Source organism: Hyaena hyaena, unplaced genomic scaffold (assembly GCF_003009895.1).
Source record: "Hyaena hyaena isolate Hyena2069 unplaced genomic scaffold, ASM300989v1 scaffold_36, whole genome shotgun sequence".
NCBI classification, from domain to species: Eukaryota; Metazoa; Chordata; class Mammalia; order Carnivora; family Hyaenidae; genus Hyaena; species Hyaena hyaena.
This window is the reverse complement of record NW_024080668.1, coordinates 3,452,508-3,472,592: the sequence shown is the minus strand read 5'-3', so window position 1 is coordinate 3,472,592 and position 20,085 is coordinate 3,452,508. Positions and strand designations below refer to the sequence as shown.

Genomic DNA, 20,085 nt, shown 5'->3' with positions numbered 1-20,085 from the left:
CCGGGAGACTCCCACAGGGAAGGTTTCCAGGATCTTCTAGAGATGGAAAGGTGCGGAAGGGAGGCCGTCGCCTTCCTGGAAAAGAAGTGGGTCGGGGTCAATTGAAAAGCAAGAAGGAGGAGATTCCGGAACTAGATGTAAAAGTCCGTTCTGCCTGGAGCTTTCCGGACCCAATAAGATGTTGGACCCGGTCTGGTTACCCTGGTAACAGGTGTCGCGGTTTGTCAAGGAACCCAGAGAGCAGGTGGGTTCGCCGACCTCTGGAGTGATTGCCCTTTAGTTAAGCTTCCCGTTTAGTTTAACCCTACTTTAAAAAATGAAAAAGTTTTAACCCTACTTTAGTATTCGGAGAACCCAAACGTCCTCTCTGCGTCTTCTGTGGCTGCTGTGGGACGCCTCTCCAGTGGAGGAGGGTGAAGGAGGTTATCTGCAGATAGAGATGATATTATTACTCTCATACAGTGATAACGAAGTGTCCCGGCCTCTCCATATTCCCTACTTAATTCTCACAGTAACCCTGTGACATAGGTATTATCGTCTTCGTTTTGAGGAGCATAAACTGATGTATGACCTAAGTGCTCAGGGTCACACACCTAGTAAGTGATAAAGCTAAGACTGGGATCTAGGCGTTCTGGCTCCGGCTCTGGCTAAGCTGGAGGCAGCTATGAGGATGTCACCCATGGCCCTCACCGCCCCCCCCCCCACCTCTGGCAATTTCAGGACTGGATAGGCACCAGTCAGCCCAAGTCCAGGTATTGGAACAAGAAAATCACTGGTAATCCAGACTTTAAATGACCACCCTCAGCGCCTGCGAGGGTCTAGGCAGAAGTAAGGACTTGTTATCTGAGACGACAACTCGAGAGCTTTAAGAAAGGGTACTAGGTAATTCGGGAATAAGGAAAAGAAAAGTGGTGCTGATCCACAGTCTGTTAGACACAGGTGCTACCTTCACCCAAACGAGACCCATTCCTCCTTCTCCAAAAGAAATGAATCACTAGTTACACAGACTTTTTCTCCCTTAAGTCATATCTTTCCACAGACTTAAAAGGGCTCTTCACCTCAATCATGGAGTCTTCCTCAAAGGGTCTGCTCACCCACGTTACTCAATTCTGGAACCTCCTAGACGATCTGGCTGAAAGCAACCCTGAGGGCTACGAGAAGTTTATTCAACAGCAGCTGAAAGAAGGGGAACAGCTCTGTGCCGCCCCAGAACCACAGCTCTGTCTACAGACCAGGATCCTGGTATGTAGACCTGGTTCCCAGGGATGGGAGGTCTTGACTGAAATAATTCTGTAATAATCAGAGAATAACTTACCTTTAGCTGTTGAGGCTTTAAGAAAACTTGAGGGAAACTACTACTCTAAACAGAGAGTGAAACAGTGTGGAGGATCATGCGGAAGGAGTAAGAATGGGAAGTTCACATTTGATACATTTTGGAGATCTCACAATGAGCCATTTTCTACTAAATTTTTTTAAAAGAGTAATGTAATGATTTAACAGAGAATCATAGAATTGGAGGTTTTTCACATGGAAAGAACTTAGTTGCTGAGAGGTAAGGAAGTGGTGGAATAGGGTCACATTCACCCGGAAGAGCTGCTTCGACCAGTGCCCCCTCCTTCCTCCCAGTTCCTCTGGCTGCAGCAGCTGGATCTCAGTGGACAGTCAGTAGCTTGGAGGAAATCAGGTAACAGTACCATTTCTCAAACACAGGTTTATTTTTTTTTTAATGGTGAAAACACTTATATTTAGAGTTCACCAGCTGGACTCAGTTGAGATGACCCCAATTTTGTTGGCAACGCCCAAAGCATCATAGTCAGGAGCCAGTCAAATATATGCTTTCTTTTGTCCATCGGGCCTGATCAGAGTGTTGACCTAGGCCGTGTCAATGTCACAGAGCTTCTTCACAGCCTGTTTGATCTGGTGCGTGTTCGCCGTGACATCCACAACGAACACAAGTGTGTTGTTGTCTTCTGTTTTCTTCATGGCTGACTCGGTAGTCAGAGGGAAATAGTGGTCAAACTTGTGTCTCGGGGGCCGGGGGGGTGTCGCTCTTTTGAGGACTTTCAGAGACGCAGTGTCTTGAGCCAACGGAATGTAGATGATGCATGGATCTTCTCTTTTTTTATGACTGTGGACGGACGCCTTTCAGCACTGGTTTCTTGGCCTTCAAAGCCTTTGCTTTGGCTTCAGCTTTGGGAGGGGCAAGGGTTTCCTTCTTCGCCTTTGGCACCATCTTCGTCAAAGGGTTCAGGCACAGTTTAATACACAGAATGGCTTATTTAGAGTCTAAAATTCTATGATGGGGCGCCTGGGTGGCTTAGTCGGTTAAGCGTCCGACTTTCGCTTGGGTCATGATCTCGCGGTTCGTGGGTTCGAGCCCCGCGTCGGGCTCTGTGCTGACTGCCAGCTCAGAGCCTGGAGCCTGTTTCAGTCTGTGACTCCCTCTCTCTCTGACCCTCCCCTGCTCACGCTGTCTCTCTCTCTCTCCTAGAAATAAATAAAACATTAAAAAAAAAAAAGTAGAGTCTAAAATTCTATGAGGTACCTTTAGGATATGATTTTAAAATGTAAAAAACTAGGTTTTGAGACATGCGAAATTATTTGCTTTTTAGAAACCAAAGGAAAAAATACTTTTCATCAACCTATGTCAGTGGAAAAGGATCCCAGCTCCCTAATCAAACACTCATCCAGCGGCTTTAAGTGTTGGCAGACCAGAAGATATGTCTGAGAACTCAGGTACATAGGATTATGGGAGAGAAAGCACATTTTAAAACCTTTATTGGGAATAAGCATCTACCAGATTTTACTTGGTAAAAGGCAGTACAAATAAAATATTTTATTTGGTTGTAATGTAGCTAATAACTAATCAGCATACTTTTATTTATACAAATACTGTCCAATTTTTCTAATAATAATCCATGTCAAATGCCCAGAAATGCCCTAATTGGAAATTTGTGTATACAGCAACTGTGTGATTACCTCTGAAAAGTATAGGAATACTTTATACTTTCTAGTTTTATCAGGATTATGGCTTAATAAATTAACTGACAATATCATTAGTGAAACAAGTTGTCTTCATTTCACACCTTCTGAATTACACACACAGATGTTTATACAGTCATCGATGTGGCCTACAATCCTGATGTTCTCCAGGCTGCAGAAAAGGACCAAGTGAGAAAAAATCAATTAATACAGGTGGCCATGAAATGCATTGAGGAAAAGCTCCAACTCACTCTCTCGCACTCTTACAGTATTACCAAATTTAGAATAAAAGGAAGCATTCAAAGGATGAAACAAAATCTGATGAGAATGCAAACTAACCCCACAGATTTAAGAGAGAAAATGAGAAAGGGTAAGTTAATGAATGCAAGAGGAAAATTTAACCAATTTAAAATTGTTTCACATCCTGTGTACATTTTGCAAAGTAGAAATCTCAATTTTAAAAGATGAGAGACTTAAGATAGAAAAGTATAAAAATTAGGTATTAAAAATATTAGCATGTTGTTAAAGATTTTTAAGTACTACAAACTTTTTTCTAATGTTTATTTTTGAGAGACAGAGACAGAGAGAGAGCACAAGCAGGGGAGGGGCAGAGAGAGGGAGACACAGAATCCAAAGCAGGCTCTAGGCTCCGAGCTGTCAGCACAGAGCCTGATGCAGGACTTGAGCCTACAGACTGCAAGATAATGACCTGAGCTGAAGTCAAACGCCTAGCCAGCTGAGCCATCCAGGTGCACCTAAGTACTACGAACTTTTTAACCAAGTTCTTTGGTTTAAGATTCCCAAACTAATTTAGCTTCAACTTTACCTGCCATTCTGGCTAACACCACATATAGTAAAGCTCATAGCCCGATCGTCTTTTATGTTGTTGATTAATTTTTTAAATTTCATTCTCCTCCCCACCCCCCGGCTTTTATTTTCCCAAAGAACTAACCCTTGAACAGATAACTAATTCTGGGAGCAATCCAGATGACTTTCAACTTTTATTGCCAAAAGATGAAGTTTCAAGCAAAACAAGGTGTCTGATAGAGGAGATTTCCAGTACAGAGAGCCGGGTAGAGATGAAGGAACCAGCCTATGAATTAGAAATTGTGGCTGATCAGAATAAGAAACCTCTGAAAATTGAGATAAAAGTTGAATTACCTGGTATTAATTCCGCATCTCTCTGTGACCTTAGTGTTTCTGAGGTAAGTCAAGTAGGTAGTACTGTAAATTTGTGTCAGTCAACATTTACTATAATATACCATAGTAACAAACTGCACAATCTCAGTGGTTTACAGTAGTTTGCTCAGCTTACATGTCACCTAGGCCTGCTCTGCTCCATGGTCTTGCACATTCCAGGATATAGGTGAAGGGGTAGTTCCCTCTGAGCTATGCCATTCTTGTGGAAGAAGGAAAATACAAAGGGCTAACCCATGCAATAGATTCTAAAACTCTCTCAGACATGGCACTTTTACTCCATATTCTGTTGGCCACAGTCAAGTCACAAGGCCAAATCCTACATCAATAGAGCTGGGAAGAATATTCTCACAGGAATTCAGAGGGCAAAGATGTATAATCCTCTAACAAAAGAAGATAAGTAATTGGCAAAAGTCCTAAAGCTGTAACAGGCTACTCTCAAGGCCACAAATAGTTGCTGCTTTCCCCAAGGAAGTCACCTCCAATCCTAGTATCAGACTCTAAAGTGTAGGATTTTGCCAGTGTAATCTGCATTCTCTTGAACCACAGAACTGTGAACTGAAAAGGCGTGTAATCTACTGCCATAGCCCCATGCACCATACAATGTGGAATGGAGAGAGGGTAACAATTAGCAGTCTCAATTTGGAAATGGGAAAAAAATATGAGGCGCACGGCAGTTACTGGTGCACAGCAATTCTGAAATCCTGGCAGGCAGATACTGTGAGGTCCCTTTCCTGGAGGTAGAGGGTGTTCTTGGCCGGGTCCCATTACAAGATTCCTTGATTACCTAGTCCCCTTGTTCCATTGTTTTCCATGACCCTCAGCTTCATTCTTTGGGCAGGGTTTCCCTTTTTCATTATCCACGTTGGCCACATCTGAAAAGAACACGGGAGAATATGCCATCCATAAGTGCTGAGCAGTTTACTCACCCTGTTTTTTGTCTTTGGGATTTTGGGGGTCTAAAGGTCATTTTAAATGTGTTAGTCTAGGCTGGTAGCATTTTATTTCTTTGATTCCAATCAGTGCCACACCCTACAATTCTTTATAGACAGATCCATTTTTCTTTTTCTTTCTCCTTTTTTTTTTTTTTTTTAGAGAAAGCATGAGAGAAAGCAAGCAGGGGAGGTGCAGAGGGAGAGAGAGAATCTTAAACAGGCTTCAGCCCAACACGGAGCCCCAGCTCAGTCTCACAAGGATCTCACAATGTGAGATCATGACCTCAGCCAAAATCAAGAGTCAGACTTGAGCCACCCAGGTGCCCCAGAAGTGTCCAATTTCCAATGGCCTCTTTTGACTTAACTGCTGTCAATGGAGCCAAATGTAAGATTAACTGAGCTCCACCTTAATCCAGCTATAAGTTTTATAAGTTTTAACAAAGGGTATGATGACCATGTAATTTAATCTTTACCTCTAGGCTGTCTTAATCAGTTTCTGTTGCTAAAAAATAATTTGTCTTGACTTTTTTTTTTTACTGGTTGAAAATAAAACTTAGTTCTTTTTTAAAATACAATTGTCAAATTGTGTTTCCATATTTATTTAATTTTTAATGCTTTATTTATTTCTGAGAGAAAGACAGACAGTGTAAGCAGGGGAGGGTCAGAGAGAGAGGGAGACACAGAATCTGAAGCAGGCTCCAGGCTCTGAGCTAGCTGTCAGCACCGAGCCCGACGTGGGGCTCGAACCCACGAACCGTTAGATCATGACCTGAGCCGAAGTCAGACACTTAACTGACTGAGCCACCCAGGCGTCCCTGTGTTCCCATATTTAAAACTTGGTTCTATTTCCCAGTCCTGATGTCTTAGAATTCCTGGGCTCTGCATATTCTTTTAATCCTACTTACAAAGTGGGAAATTCTTCTCTAAGCTCACCTCTTTTTGTAGTCGCTTATTAAATGTAGCCAACAGAACTAATGCGTGCTACCAACATCCTATTTTCACACTTCTTTACCTAAAGACACAAACTAGGTACACGTTACTTGTCTTTCAAATTATGGTGATAGTTTTACTAAGGCCTTTATCACTATAAAACCTGGATCACCACTTTTCCTATCGCCTATCAATAAATTTTCCTTGCTGTTTCCTGGCTAGTCACAAAGTCAGGGCCACATAGGGAGGCAACAGCTCTCTTATGGCACCGTAGCAGTGAGCTTTTGATGTATTGAGCAGTAATAACAACACTAAAACCTCAGGGAGTTAAACAGCAGCTTAACAGTTTACTGCAAGTCACATGGCAGAAAATGGGATCCTCATTTTATGGGAAAGGAGTAACTGGGAATAATCCCCAGGAACACATATTTTAACCAAGAAATACTTTCTATGTTATTCTTAGGATGACTTATTGATTGAGGTCCCGGAGAAGTACAGACTACATCTGAATCTTCCAGAATCTGTGGATACTGAAATGACTACAGCAAAATTTATTAAAGAGAAAGCTACATTAATTGTCATAATGCCATTGGTGTAAGTCAAGAGCATCATCTGCTTTGATTTTTCAGTGCTAAAGGCATGTGGATAGGACCTTCGTTATGGGTGAAGAGGTAGTGGTTTATCTTAAATACTGGTTTCATATTTTCTAAGAGTTCTTTTTGATGAAATGAGATTTCCTCATCAACATGTTTTTTTTTTTTTTAAACTTTTCTCACATTTGGCTAGAAGCAGAAACTATTAAAGCAATGTTGTTATGATATACTTGTTTTGAAGCTATTTCTAGTGGCCTTAAAGGGGCACCTGGGTGGCCCACTTGTTTAAGTACCAAGTTCGGCTCAGGTCATGATCTCACGGTTCATGGGTTCAAGGCCCGAATTGGGCTCTGTGCTGACAGCTCAGAGCCTGGAGCCTGCTCTGGATTCTGTCTCCCTCTCTCTCTGCCCCTCCCCCACTCATGCTGTTTCTTTCAAAAAAAAAAAAAAAGTAATAGATTGTCATTTGGGAAAATTGTTTCAAAGTAAATTGTGAAAATTCTTGGTTTACTGGTTAAAATTCTGGTTTACTTGTTTTTTCTTGTCTCTAGTAAAGGTTTGCATCAGGAATATATCCCAGACTGTGTGAATTTTTTATTACAAGAAGCACTGAAGCAGTGACCATTTCCTCCAGCTATAAAGATACAGGGCCAGTGTAATAATGTGCAAACTTATGCTTCTATGAACCTCTGTACTTCCATAAAATAGCCCTGATGGTAGGAGTGCAAGCTGCTCAGACCTTTCAACATCAAAAGGACTTGTCTTGGATATAGCGATGCACTAATAGTAGCTGGGTCTTACTGCACCTAAGACACAAAATAATCCAACCCTAAGAAAAAGGAGCTGACTTTGGGACATGTGCCTTTCTCCTAACAATATGATGTTAAGGGGCACCTGATGGCTTAGCCGGTTAAGCATCCAACTCAATTTTGACTCAGGTCATGATCACATGGTTCAGATCTGCACTGATACTGCAGAGCCTGCTTGGGATTCTCTTTCTCCCGCTCTCTCTGCTCCTCCCTCCCCAAATAAATAAAGATAAAAAATGATTTAAGAAAGAAGTATTTCCCAACTTCTATGCATCTAAGTTGTCAGGTGGTTGTTTAACCCAAAGATGATAACTTTCCAACTTATAGCCCAACAATGTTCACATCAAACTTAAATTTTTTTTAATGTTTATTTTTGAGAGAGAGACAGTGGGAGCAGAGGAAGGGCAGAGAGAGAGGGAAACACAGAATCTGAAGCAGATTCCAGGCTCTGGGCTGTCAGCACAGAGCCTGATGTGGGGCTCAAACCCATGAACCAAGAGATCATGACCTGAACCGAAGTCGGATGCTCAACCTACTGAGCCACCCAGGAGACCCTAACTTTTAACATCCTTAATCATCTTGTCTAGATACATCTTCCTTGTAAAAGTTTCTAGTTCAACATAAGGTCTTTAAAGTCCTTGTTAATTTTAATGCTTTTTATTTTTTTTAAATTATTTATTTTCTTAGTAATTTCTACATCCAAAATGGTGCTTGAATTCACAACTTCAAGAATAAGAGTCACATGCTCTTCTGACTGAACCTGTCAGGTGCCTCTAAAGCTTAACTTTAGAAACTAATAGTGTTGGGGTGCCTGGGTAGCTCAGTCAGTTAAGCATTCAGCTCTTGGTTCGGGCTTAGGTCATGATCTGTTTGTGAGTTCAAGCCCCACATCGGGCTCTGTACCAACAGTGCAGAGCCTGGTTGGAAGTCTCTCTCTCTCTCTCTCTCCCTGCCCCTCCCATGCTCTCTCTCAAAAATAAATTTAATTTAAAAAAACTAATATAGTAAATAATATAAACACTTGATATGTGATATTTAAAAACAAATATAATTCTCCTAAACCTGGTTGGATTTGATTTCTCCTAGCAATAGAATAATTTACTGTCTGAAAATCTTCTAGAGCTCTATGATGTGATGTCCTAAAGTTAACACACCTAGTATATTCCCATCCCTCAAAAAAGTTGGAATGCTTTCACCTTACCTTATCATCTCTTGGGCTGGTTAACTCCTTCTTCACCCCAGGCCTTGGGTTCCTGTAACTTTCACTCACAAACCTCAGGATCGGTAAACTATCTAAGCGGGCCAGACTACACTTTCATCTTGCTTTGTGACGCACCCCACCACGAGGTGCTGTAGTAACTCTTTGAGCTTAAAGTGTTAGATTATGTCCTGCTAAACTCAGTCCTTTATTTTACCAATTCTGTATGCTTAAAATGAATTTCTAGTAAGAGTTTACACATACACGCTATCCCTGGCCTTAATCATTTAATGTGAAAAATAATTACCAACAGATCAAAAATTAGACGAGACACATTGAAAACATATAGTTTAATTTTTAAATAATTTCAACCAAAACTTCTAACTTTTTTTCTTTCAGTTCTTGTAAGAGAAATAGACTAAATCCGGATTTAGGTTATAGCTCAGATTAATTTTTAACTCAGTTAATTATGAGAAGACAACCTTTTATTTTTCTTTCAAGGGAGCAGAGCTGTAAGCATTTGCCAAGAATGGATTATCTTTGAAGTGTCATGTATTTGAACCAGATGTGGCTCATACTGATGGTCCCTTGTGATTAACTTATTCCTTTTGCATAATCTTCAATTCAAGCTAACATTACTAATTATTGAAAAATCAGATTAATGTATTGAATTGATTTCATAATAATACAGCAAGGGAAATATTTCTGGAATATATTCAGTGTCACTTGTGCACCATCTAATAAAGAACATTTAGAAATAAATTCAACACTGAAAGACCTAAATTTCAGGGGTTGTTCCACATATACACAAGAAAACACTGGTCCGATTGATATTAAATAATCATAAACAACTCTAAATATTTATTAAAATATCAATTCAATAGAAAGTCTGGAATTGTGATAATTTTCCCAATTCATTTTTATTATCCTGAATATCATCTCCTACTCTCTTCCTCCCCCAAGAAGAAAGGCAAATCATAACAAAATGGAAAAAAAAACGTTTAGGCTGATAAGCAACCTAAACAATTTTTTCCCTCTCCAATAGGATTTTAGGACTTTCTTACGTTACATGAAACAACACTGAGTAGAAAAACACAGAAAACTTCTCTTTGTACACACGGAACATTTTTTACTTTATCAAAGTATAAATGACCACTTGACATCTAATCTTTCAGCCCTCCCAACTGCTTACCAGTGTCTTTCTGCCGCTCTTCCTTTCAGACAGGACTTGGTGATAAATGGACTTTGGCATACATCTCACTAGAAACTGTATTTTACATATGTACACTATTCCACAGTTACTTGATATAGTTTTCCAAAATTATTTGAGTAACAGATTCTGGCAATTAAGTTCATTTGCAAGTAACAACCAGTTAATCATGGAGGAAGAATTCTACTTTCACAACTTCTCTCTGTAAAATTCTATAAGCATATTCTTTTATTTGGAGGTAATTGTAAATTCTCCTCTCAGAATTACACATCTAAATTGTTTAAATAAATACCCACACAAATTCTCATTTATACCAAGTAGCTGGTTTATATTTATATCTTCATCTTAAGAGGTGAAAATAACCATTTGGGGATTCATAGAAAAATAAAGAATGGTCAGTTAAAGAAGTGTAAGAAAATGTTAACTTTTAAAATGTCACTTATTTTCCTTAAAGTTCTCTCCCCTTCCCATCCATGGTAAACCACGATCATGTAACCTGGTTATATTCCAAAATCAAGCTTTAATCCAAACCCTTTCTCCAAGAGAATGGACTTCTCTCTTTCCTTGACTTCTCTTTCCCTCAAATCTAAGCAAAACATCTGAGGCAATTAAATTTCAAAACCTCAACGTTTCATCCAGAATACTTTTATGTATCTGTTTCAGTAGGGAACGACAATTCTACCTCTGCATTTCCCAGTGGAAGTACTTATCACCAAAGGGCCAGGCCTCATGTTCTCTTGATTAGGAATACGTAGCTCAAAATCTGGTGTTTATTAAATGTGTACAATATGTAGGTGTAATTGGCATTTTAAAAAATTCGGTAATGCCCATTACAAATAACTTATCTGGACAGACTCAAAAATAACTGATTAACTTCAAAATAAAAAGAACCACTTGCATAATAATATATTTGTATCTTGATAAGAATGAACCACCATGAACCTGGAAGAGTCTAGAAATTCTTGGGTTAATTATAACAACATGGTGATAGGTTTTTCAAGGTACTTTCTAAACTCAGCAAGCCACTGGGCTCCGACTGCTCCATCCACAACCCGATGGTCACAGCTGAGTGTAACAGACATCATGCTAGCCACATCAAATCTAGAAAAAGATAAAAATATTATTAGGTATTCTGAAAGCAATCGCTAATCTTTAGCTAATAACCAGCCCAAATGCCAACTCCTAGCCTGTAACTCCAGCCAGGTAATATTATTTTCCACTTACTCGTTTATGTACTAAACACCTCTAGCTCAACCTCCAGCTTAACAGAGCAAACAGTCAACTGGAACATGGGTTGGCAAATGACAGCTCACGGGCCAAATCCTGCCGAATGCATTTATCTGTCTGCTTTCCCTCTACAACGTCAGAGTATTTGCAACAGAGACCATATGACTTGAAAGCCTAAGATATTTACAACCTGGCTCCACGAAAACACATGCTGAGCCCTGACTTACAGTAACTAAGGCTTCCCATCTCAAATAGGATTAACTGCATTTAGTAAAAGAGTCTCTGCTCTGAGAAACTTCATTCTAGACTTAATATCTGACTCTACCTGAAGCTCCAACAGGCTATGCTAATAATTATAAAATTGAGACTAAAAAACAGTTATAATGGGATGAAAATGAGCTTACAACTCCCTCTTTATTTTGTTACTTACCCTTTTTCATTATCTGCTGGAACCAGTCTATCCTCTGAAGCACCAATCGCCAAAATACATGCTTGAGGTGGGTTAATGATAGCAGAGAAGTTCTTAATTCCAAACATTCCTAAATTGGAGATTGTGAAAGTGCCACCCTAAAAGAAAGATTAAAAATAGATCGTGTTAACTGCTTCTCAACATAAATTAGGAAAAAAAAAGACAAAAGTTTTATGAAAAGACCTGAAACTCATCTTTAAGAAGAGCCTCAGAACTACTATTTTAAAAAAATAGGAAAGGAAAATAGGAAAATGGTAAACACATGTATACATATGTTGGAACATCAAGTTGTCCAACCTAAATATATACAACTCTTATTTGCTATTTAAATACATCACTAAAGCTGAAAGGGGGGAAAAAAAGGCGGGTCTGAATGGAATACACTTAATGAAAACATACGACCATTACAATATGAACAAAAGTCAGTTGTGTGGCTTTTGCGAATTGCTGAAAAATATCTTATTTTCAGCTTTGAAAGGTTATCCATTTTTTATTTTCAGGGCCTTGTGTCCATAAGAATATAAGGCAGAACCAAAAGGTAGAAAATGCAATAAAAGCATTATGCTGCCCTTAAAAATAACATAATTCCTAGCATTCTGAAGGTAAATGAGTACTACTTTACCTGGAACTCATGAGGCTGGAGTTTACCCTCTCGTGCTTTGGTTGCTAAAGAAACAACATCATTAGCAATGGCTTCCAGTCCTTTTATATGTGCGTTAAATACAATAGGTGTAATGAGTCCCGCAGGAGTGCTGACTGCAACACTGATATCGACAACATGATTTCTATTGCAAAAGACAAAAGAAAAGGAAACTTCGATAATCATCAACAATATTTATTAAGAGCTTATGTGTCACATTAAGCAAGAATATTGATATTTACCTGAGTCTGGGCTACTGTTCAGAGAAATATGTCTCCTGGTTTTTATTTACATTTTGCTATGCCCTTTCCTTAACCTGGACTTTTTGCAAATGGACAAGAAATGTGTCAGTGGGTTGGTTACACATGTCCTCTAACTGCCTTGCACTTGCCTTGACTGACACAGGGGTGCAGGTAGAGAAGACCCAGCATTCAGTGAGAATTTAAACAAGAAGAGCTAAAAGAACTCCCTGGATTTTGAGATGCAGTGGACTGGCAGGAGCTGAGCCTGCAGGCAGAGCTTGAACAAACGGAAGAGTGGAGGCAGCGGACTGCACTGTGGGAGAATCAGAGCGCAGGATGTAGAGTGGACTGGAAAGTAGGATTCCCTGTCTATATTATGCCATGAGTACCTTTGCATCTGGGTCCTTTCTCGGAGTATATATTTTTAACACAGAAAATAAAACACTCATATTACAAAAAACAATAACAACAACAACAAAAAACCCACAACCAAACTAAAAACCCCAACTATATTGAAAATCAATTACCAAACTATTCAAAAAACAAAACTGTGGGGCACCTGGGTGGCTCAGTCAGTTAAGCCTCCGACTTCCGCTCAGGTCATGATCTCATGGTTTATGGGTTCAAGTCCCAGATCAGGCTTGCTGCTGTCAGCCCGTCAGCACAGAGCCTTGAGCCTGTTTCAGATTCTGTGTCTCCCTCCCTCTCTGCCCCTCTCCTACTTGTGCTCTGTCTCTCGGTCTCTCAAAAATAAATTAACGTTAAAAAAAAATTTTTTTTAATTGTGACATATACGCTTCTGTATTAATAACAAGATCTGGCAAGAGGTCTAATAATTGCTACAATTTTGAAGTAGTGATAAGCAAAAACCACTCTTTTAAGGCTCCTGCAACAATGAAAATAGGTGATTTTTACTGGTCACCAGCACAAATTGATTTGTTCTCTACATTTACAGTAAGAGGAAATGCCAAATTTCAGTTAGAGGTTAGTGGAAAGGAATGACTTTTTCCCCCTCACCCAAGTTCCCAAACTCCTAAATTATAGCCTCCTTGGGGTCTGTGTAAGGCCCCTGCCAAAGTGTTCTGCAATTGAGAAAAAGTTAAAACTTCACAGGAAGGAAGAACTCCAGCTATTTCTAGGCACAAGCTTTAGAATACTATGGGACAGTAGCAAATCTCTCAAAGTGCCCAAGCTGAGCGAGGGCAGTGGGACTGTCACTTGTAAACATAAGGATGTGCTCTAATGATAGTGTGGGACTATCACAACTGGGCTCTGGCCAAGGTATCACACAGCAAATACTCTTTCTTAATTATCCTGTCCTCCTAAGAGAGTAAGCATGGTGTTTCTTACCTTGTTCACTGCTGAATATAGTCAACAGTACATGTTCAATAAATATCTATTGTATGGCTAAATAAACAAATGGATGAAGGGCATTTGGTAGGAATTCATGAACAACCAGAGAATTTGCCCTGTAGCTTTAATCTGTTCTTCAAAGAAGTGTTTTCTTCAGATATTCTTAAAATGTTAAACATTACCTTATGACCCAGCAATTCTACTCCAAGGAATGAACCCAAGAAAAATAAAAACATAGGTCAACACAAATAAATATACATATGTTCATAACAGCTCTCTAGAAGATAGGTCTTTGTCTTAATCCCAGAATCTATCAATGTGACCTTATTTAGTAAAAAAGATCTTTGCAGGTTTAATTAGGATCTTGAGATTATATTATTCTGGATTATCTGGATGGGCCCTAAATCCAATGCCAAGCACCCTGTAAGAGACAGAAGAGAAGACATGGACACAGAGGAGAAGGTCATGTGAGGATGTAGGCAGAGGTTAGAGTTATGGAGCCACAAGCCAAGGAATGTCTGGAGCCCCCCAGACTGGAAAAACCAAGGGAAGATTCTCCCCTAAAGCCTATGGAAGGAGTGTAGCCTTGCTAACACCTTACTTTTGGACTTTCAGTCTTTAGAACTGAGAGAATAAATTTTTGTTTTAAGCCACCAATTTTGTAGCAATATATAACAGAAGCCCTAGGAAACTAATATAGTCTATAAGTAATAGTAAGAACCTCAGATGTCCTCCAAGAGGAGGGTGACCAAGGAAAAAGTCAGCATGAGTAGGTTACTGTGACATTTGACAAGACTGACAAATGGCTTAGAGTTCTCTTGGGCACTTTCAGAAAGAACTGATGATGAGTACATAGAAAACTAGCCCCTTCTTAGGCAACCATTAAGGTCAGTCTGGTCAGTATTCATAGCATACTACATCTCTTAATCATAAATAATATTTTCATAGCCATAAAAATATTAATACTGAATACTGATTTATCCAACATTTGTGCTATAATCAATTTGGTAGGATAGTGGGGGGGGGGTGTGTGTATGCATGTATAGAAGGTATAACAAAGCTAAATCTTAGCCTTCTTTAATACCAATCAGTTGATAAAGAAAATTAAAAGCCCATTAAAAGGCAAATAAAAAATGTGATTTAGAAATATGAAGGTCTAATTCTGGGTGGCTCGGTTGAGTGTCAGACTCCGGCTCAGGTCATGATCTCCCAGTTTGTGGGTTCAAGCCCCATATCAGGCTCAGTGCTATCAACATAGAGCCTGCTCAGATCTTCTGTCTCCCTCTCCCTCTGTCTCTCCTCTGCTCACACTTTCTCTCTCAAAAATTAAAAACATTTAAAAAAAAGAAATATGAAAGTAAATATCAGAAAAAAAAAATCAGTTTAAAAGTTATATTTGCCTCTTGGTAGTAGATCTCAGATTAAAAGTTGAGTAAGTTGAGGTGCCTCGGTAGCTCAGTCAGTATCCAACTTCGACTCATGATCCTGCAGCTTGTGAGTTTGAGCCCCACATCAGGCTCTCTGGTCTCAGCACAGAACCTGCTTTGGATTCTCTGTCTCCCTCTCTCTCTGCCCTTCCCCTGCTCGCACTCTCAAAAATAAAAACTAAAAAAAAAATTTTTTTAACATACAGAGCTTGAGCACTGGGTGTTGTATGTAAGTGATTAAAAAAAAAAAAAGTTGAATAGGTCACTTTAACCAGGGAACAATATTCTAATGTATATATTCTTATTTTAATAAAAATTAAATAATAATATAAAAGAATCTACATAGTAATAAGCGTAGGCACAGGAGTCAGAATCCTGGTTCCAGTCAGTTTTGCTACTTACTAACAAATTAATCTAGGGAAAGTTATTTAACTCAATGAGCCCCAGTTTCTTCATCTGTAAAATGGGAAAGTCCCTAACTCATAAGGTGGCCATAAGGATAAAAATGAGACATGTGAAATACAGTGAGCGCCATGCCAGTCATATGCCACCATATACTTTTTTAAAATATTTATTTTTGAGAGAGAAAGAGAGAGAGCGAGCGAGCATGCAAGCAGGGGAGGGGCAGAGAGGGAGACAAAGGATCTGAAGTAGGCTCTGCCCTTCAGGAAACAATATTAATTTCCTAAGATATAGAGCTCAAACCCAAACCAGGAGATCATGACCTGAGCCGAAGTCAGATGCTTGCTTCATCAACTGAGCGACCCAGGCACCCCACATGCTACCACAATATTAACAAATGTTTCTTGGTTTTGTTTTCAAATTGCCTTCATTAAAGTTTAGCAGAACTAATTGGTAAACAAAAACCATTTCAGCCCTGCTTTGTAATAGATATCAACTTTATTCATGTCCATAAACTTACCTTCTTTTCCTAAACTCAAAGAATTTGTAATTGAATTGAGCATTATCTCATCAACAGTTTTACATGGTTTTCAATCTATTTTGCCTATGGAAGCCATCTTCCTCTTGTATTCCATTTCTCCTTACCCAGTACACTGCTAGTTATACATGAGAAAGCACAAGAAAACTGCTGATGGATATATGCCTTCCCCAGCAGTATCTTACTTACTGTCTTATAACTGTGTCCAGCCAAGAAGAATTGGCTTCAGGAACTTTTAAACATGCCAAAGCCGAAGCTTTTATGATGAAGTCATTGACAGAAATTTTGCTTCTCCCTTCTAACATCTGCAAAGACAAGAAGCCATTATATTTTCTTCAATTCTCTTCCCAAAGACTGAAATTATATCATCTGGTAGGGGATGTGGGAGGGGAGAAAACAAAACTTCCTGAGGTATAAAGGATGAATGAACCTAAAGTTGGTTCTTCCATCTTTTTTAATGTAGATCTTTTCAGTCATAAGTTTGCTGCTAAGCACTCCTTTAGATGTGTCCCATAAGTTATGGAATATGAAACAGGACTTCTTTTTCGATTATCTCACCAAAAGTTGGTTCTTTAAAAAGATCAACAAAGGGGCACCTGGGTGGCTTAGTCGGTTAAGCGTCCGACTTTCGCTTAGGTCATGATCTCGCGGTTCGTGGGTTCGAGCCCCGCGTCGGGCTCTGTGCTGACTGCCAGCTCAGAGCCTGGAGCCTGTTTCAGTCTGTGACTCCCTCTCTCTCTGACCCTCCCCTGCTCACGCTGTCTCTCTCTCTCTCTCTCTCTCCTAGAAATAAAAATATTAAAAAAATAAATAAATAAAAATAAAAATAAAAAGATCAACAAAATGATAAGCGTTTAGCCAGACTGACAGAAAAAGAAGACTCAAATTCCCAAAATCAGAAATGAAGTAGAGGACATTACTATATACCCTACAGAAATAAAAAGGATTGGAGGTAATACTATGAGAACAACTATATGCCACAAATTAGCTAACTTTGAGAAAAATTACTAGAAAGACACAAACTACCAAAACTGAATCGAAAAGAAATAGAACCTCTGAACAGATCTAGAGACTGAATGATAATTTAAAAACTACCCACACAGGACAGTCTAGACCCAGATGGCTTCCCCAACTGGTGAATTCTGCCAGACATTTAAAGAAGTAGTATCAATTCTTCACAAACTCTTCTAAAAGACAGAACACTTGCCCAATCATTCTATGAGGCCAGTATTAACCCAATACCAAAACCACACCAAGATATCACAATAAAAAAAAAAAAAAGCAAGCAGACAAATACCACTTATAAAAATAGATACAAAAACGCTCAAAAAAATTATAGCAAACCAAATCCAGCAAAGCAGGAAAAGGATTATTCACCATGATCAAATAGGACTTGTTCCAGGAATGCAAGGATGGTTTAACATCTGAAAATCAGTTAATCTAATACTGTCCTAATGGAATATAGGACAAAAATCACACGACCATCTCAATGCACAGAAAAAGGAGACAAAATTCAACCACCACTTCATAAAAACTAGAAATAGAAAGGAAGTTCCCCAACCTGATGATAAAAAAGATCTACAAAAGCTCCACAGTCATCATCATCATCATCATATGTTAGTGGTAAAAGACATATATGCCCTTAAGATCAAGAACAAAACAAAGATGTCCACTTTGCCACTTCTAGTCAACATTTTACTAGCCAGAGAAGCCAGCCAGAGAAGTTGTCCAAGAAAAGGAAATAAAGGGTATCCAAATTGGAAAGGAAAAAAAATAACTATATTTGCAGATCACACAATTTTGTATACAGAAATTCTAAGGAACACACTAAATAAAAAATACGGTTGTAGGATACAAGATCAATATACAAAAACAACAGTATTTCTATACAATCACAATGAACACACTAAAAATGAAATTTATAATAGTATTAAAAAGAATAAAAACCTAGGAATAAATTTAACAAAAGATGGGCAAAAACTTATACTCAAAAAACTATAAAATTGTTGAAAGAAATGAGAGACCTAACTAAATGGCGAGACACCCCCTGTTCACGGAGTGGGAACACTGTTGAGAAGGCAATACTCCTCAAGTTGATCTATAGATTCCATGAAGTCCTTATCCCTACAGGAAATATTCAAAAGAGGCAAATCTAAGACAGAAAGTAGGTAAGTGGTTGTCTAGGGCTGGGGAGGATAAAAGGGTTGGGGTGGGACTATGGTTAAGGGAAGAAGGGTTTCATTTGGGGGTGATGAGGAGTCTCCAAAATTTATCGTGATGATGGTCACAGAACTTTGAATATACTAAAAGCCACTGAATTGTAAACTATATGGGTGAACGGTATGATATGTGAATTGTATCTAAATAAGGCTGCTTAAAATAATTAAATAATACATTGGACATATATTTTTCATTACTGATTTTCAAATAAATTTATTATAAAATAGCTTTAACACTTTGACAATGAGACTATGCAATCAACTTTAATCTCTGTCCCAGATACAAAGCTCTGTTAATGCTTCATTGCTTCATTCTTTCATGCATCTAATATTTGAATACTCTGGTCTAGACTCTAAAGCCGTGGCTATAATAGAGTGAAAAAAATGGGTAAAAATTCTACTCTCAGGGACCTTATGATCTTTTTTTTTTTAACATTTACTTATTTTTGAGAGACAGAGAGAGAGCGAGAGCGTGAGCGCACAAACGGGAGAAGGGCAGACAGAGAGAGGGGGACAGAGGGTTCCAAAGTAGGCTTTGCACTGACAACCCAATGTGATGCTTAAACTCTCGAACTCAGAGTCTGTGACCTGACCTGAAGTCAGGGGCTTAACCAACTGGGCTACCCAGGTGCCCTGGGGAACCTTACATTCTAAAGGGGTGGATAGCTAATAAATAAATAAATGAAACATATGGTATGTAAGATAATGTTAAATGATAAAGAAAAAGATAAAGTAGAGGAAAAGAACTAAAGGGAGAAGTGACCACTCACCTCACTCCTCTTCTCTTAATTTTAGAATAAGGTGATCAGGAAGACTAGAGAAGGTGATATTGAGACAAATCCTTACGGTGGTAAAGGAGGAAGTCAGGTAGATGTTAGGGAGTGAATATTCCATGCACAGGGAACAGCAAGTGCAAGGGGCCTCAAGGAGGAATACACAGGTGGAATGCAGAGGAAGACCAAGACAATCACTGTTTTTGCAGCAGAGGGAGCAAGAGGTCAGAGAGGCTATAGATAACCTGTGTCAGGCCCTGAATGCCATTCTAATGCCCTAAGTGCCACCAGCTTTTAGTTTTCACTTCTTTGAAAACATCTTTCATATCCTTCTCTCAGTTCACTCTTAATGCAACCGTCTAGTCCAGACCCTTATCACGCTTACAGGACAAGCATAACTAGTCTCTGCCATTAAAGCATGCCACTATATCTCTATTTAGACTAAACTTTCTTAAAATATTGCTGTCATCATGCCACTATTACTGGTTTCTTCATGTCTAATTCATCACATCCAAATTGTTCTGCTTGTAAACAAGGTCTTCCCTAAACCAACAACTGCGTACCCACTCTAGAAAAGGCAATCTCTCTCCCACATCTGCTATACTTACTTTTTTTTTTTAATTTATTTTTGAGAGAGAGAGAGAGACAGCATGAACAGGGGAGGGTCAGAGAGAGAGAGAGAGATACAGAATCTGGAACAGGCTCCAGGCTCCGAGCTGTCAGCACAGAGCCCGACACGGGGCTTGAACCCACGAACCGTGAGATCTTGACCTGAGCCGAAGTCAGATGCTTAACCAACTGAGCCACCCAGGCACCCCCAGTTACTTCCTTTCTTAAAAGCATTTTACCTCTATGGTATTCCATTATTAGAATGAACTTTCTACAATTTCTTTGCCAATCCAAACACTTCCTATTTTCCATGTCTTAACCAAGTTTTTCCT

General features: G+C 39.2%; 2 protein-coding genes across 2 annotated transcripts in view; one reads left to right on the top strand and one right to left on the bottom strand.

Annotated features, from left to right (window-relative positions):
• Positions 1 to 155: 155 nt before the first annotated feature.
• PIH1D2 (PIH1 domain containing 2) lies at positions 156 to 13,012 on the top strand. Its single transcript, XM_039229185.1, is given in 7 exon segments — positions 156 to 244; positions 1,024 to 1,242; positions 2,613 to 2,736; positions 3,107 to 3,352; positions 3,928 to 4,187; positions 6,508 to 6,638; positions 12,596 to 13,012. Coding segments are annotated over 6 exon segments (993 nt in total). The 5' UTR covers positions 156 to 244; positions 1,024 to 1,065; the 3' UTR covers positions 12,651 to 13,012.
• Positions 10,355 to 20,085, bottom strand: part of DLAT (dihydrolipoamide S-acetyltransferase) — a 29,963-nt gene continuing 20,232 nt past the window's right edge. The window contains exons 11-14 of the mRNA XM_039229179.1: positions 16,342 to 16,457; positions 12,173 to 12,335; positions 11,512 to 11,648; positions 10,355 to 10,955 (exon numbers count right to left, since the gene is read on the bottom strand). Of these exons, the coding sequence (XP_039085110.1) occupies positions 10,826 to 10,955; positions 11,512 to 11,648; positions 12,173 to 12,335; positions 16,342 to 16,457 (546 nt within the window). The 3' untranslated portion in view covers positions 10,355 to 10,825. The remainder of the gene's footprint in view (positions 10,956 to 11,511; positions 11,649 to 12,172; positions 12,336 to 16,341; positions 16,458 to 20,085) is intronic.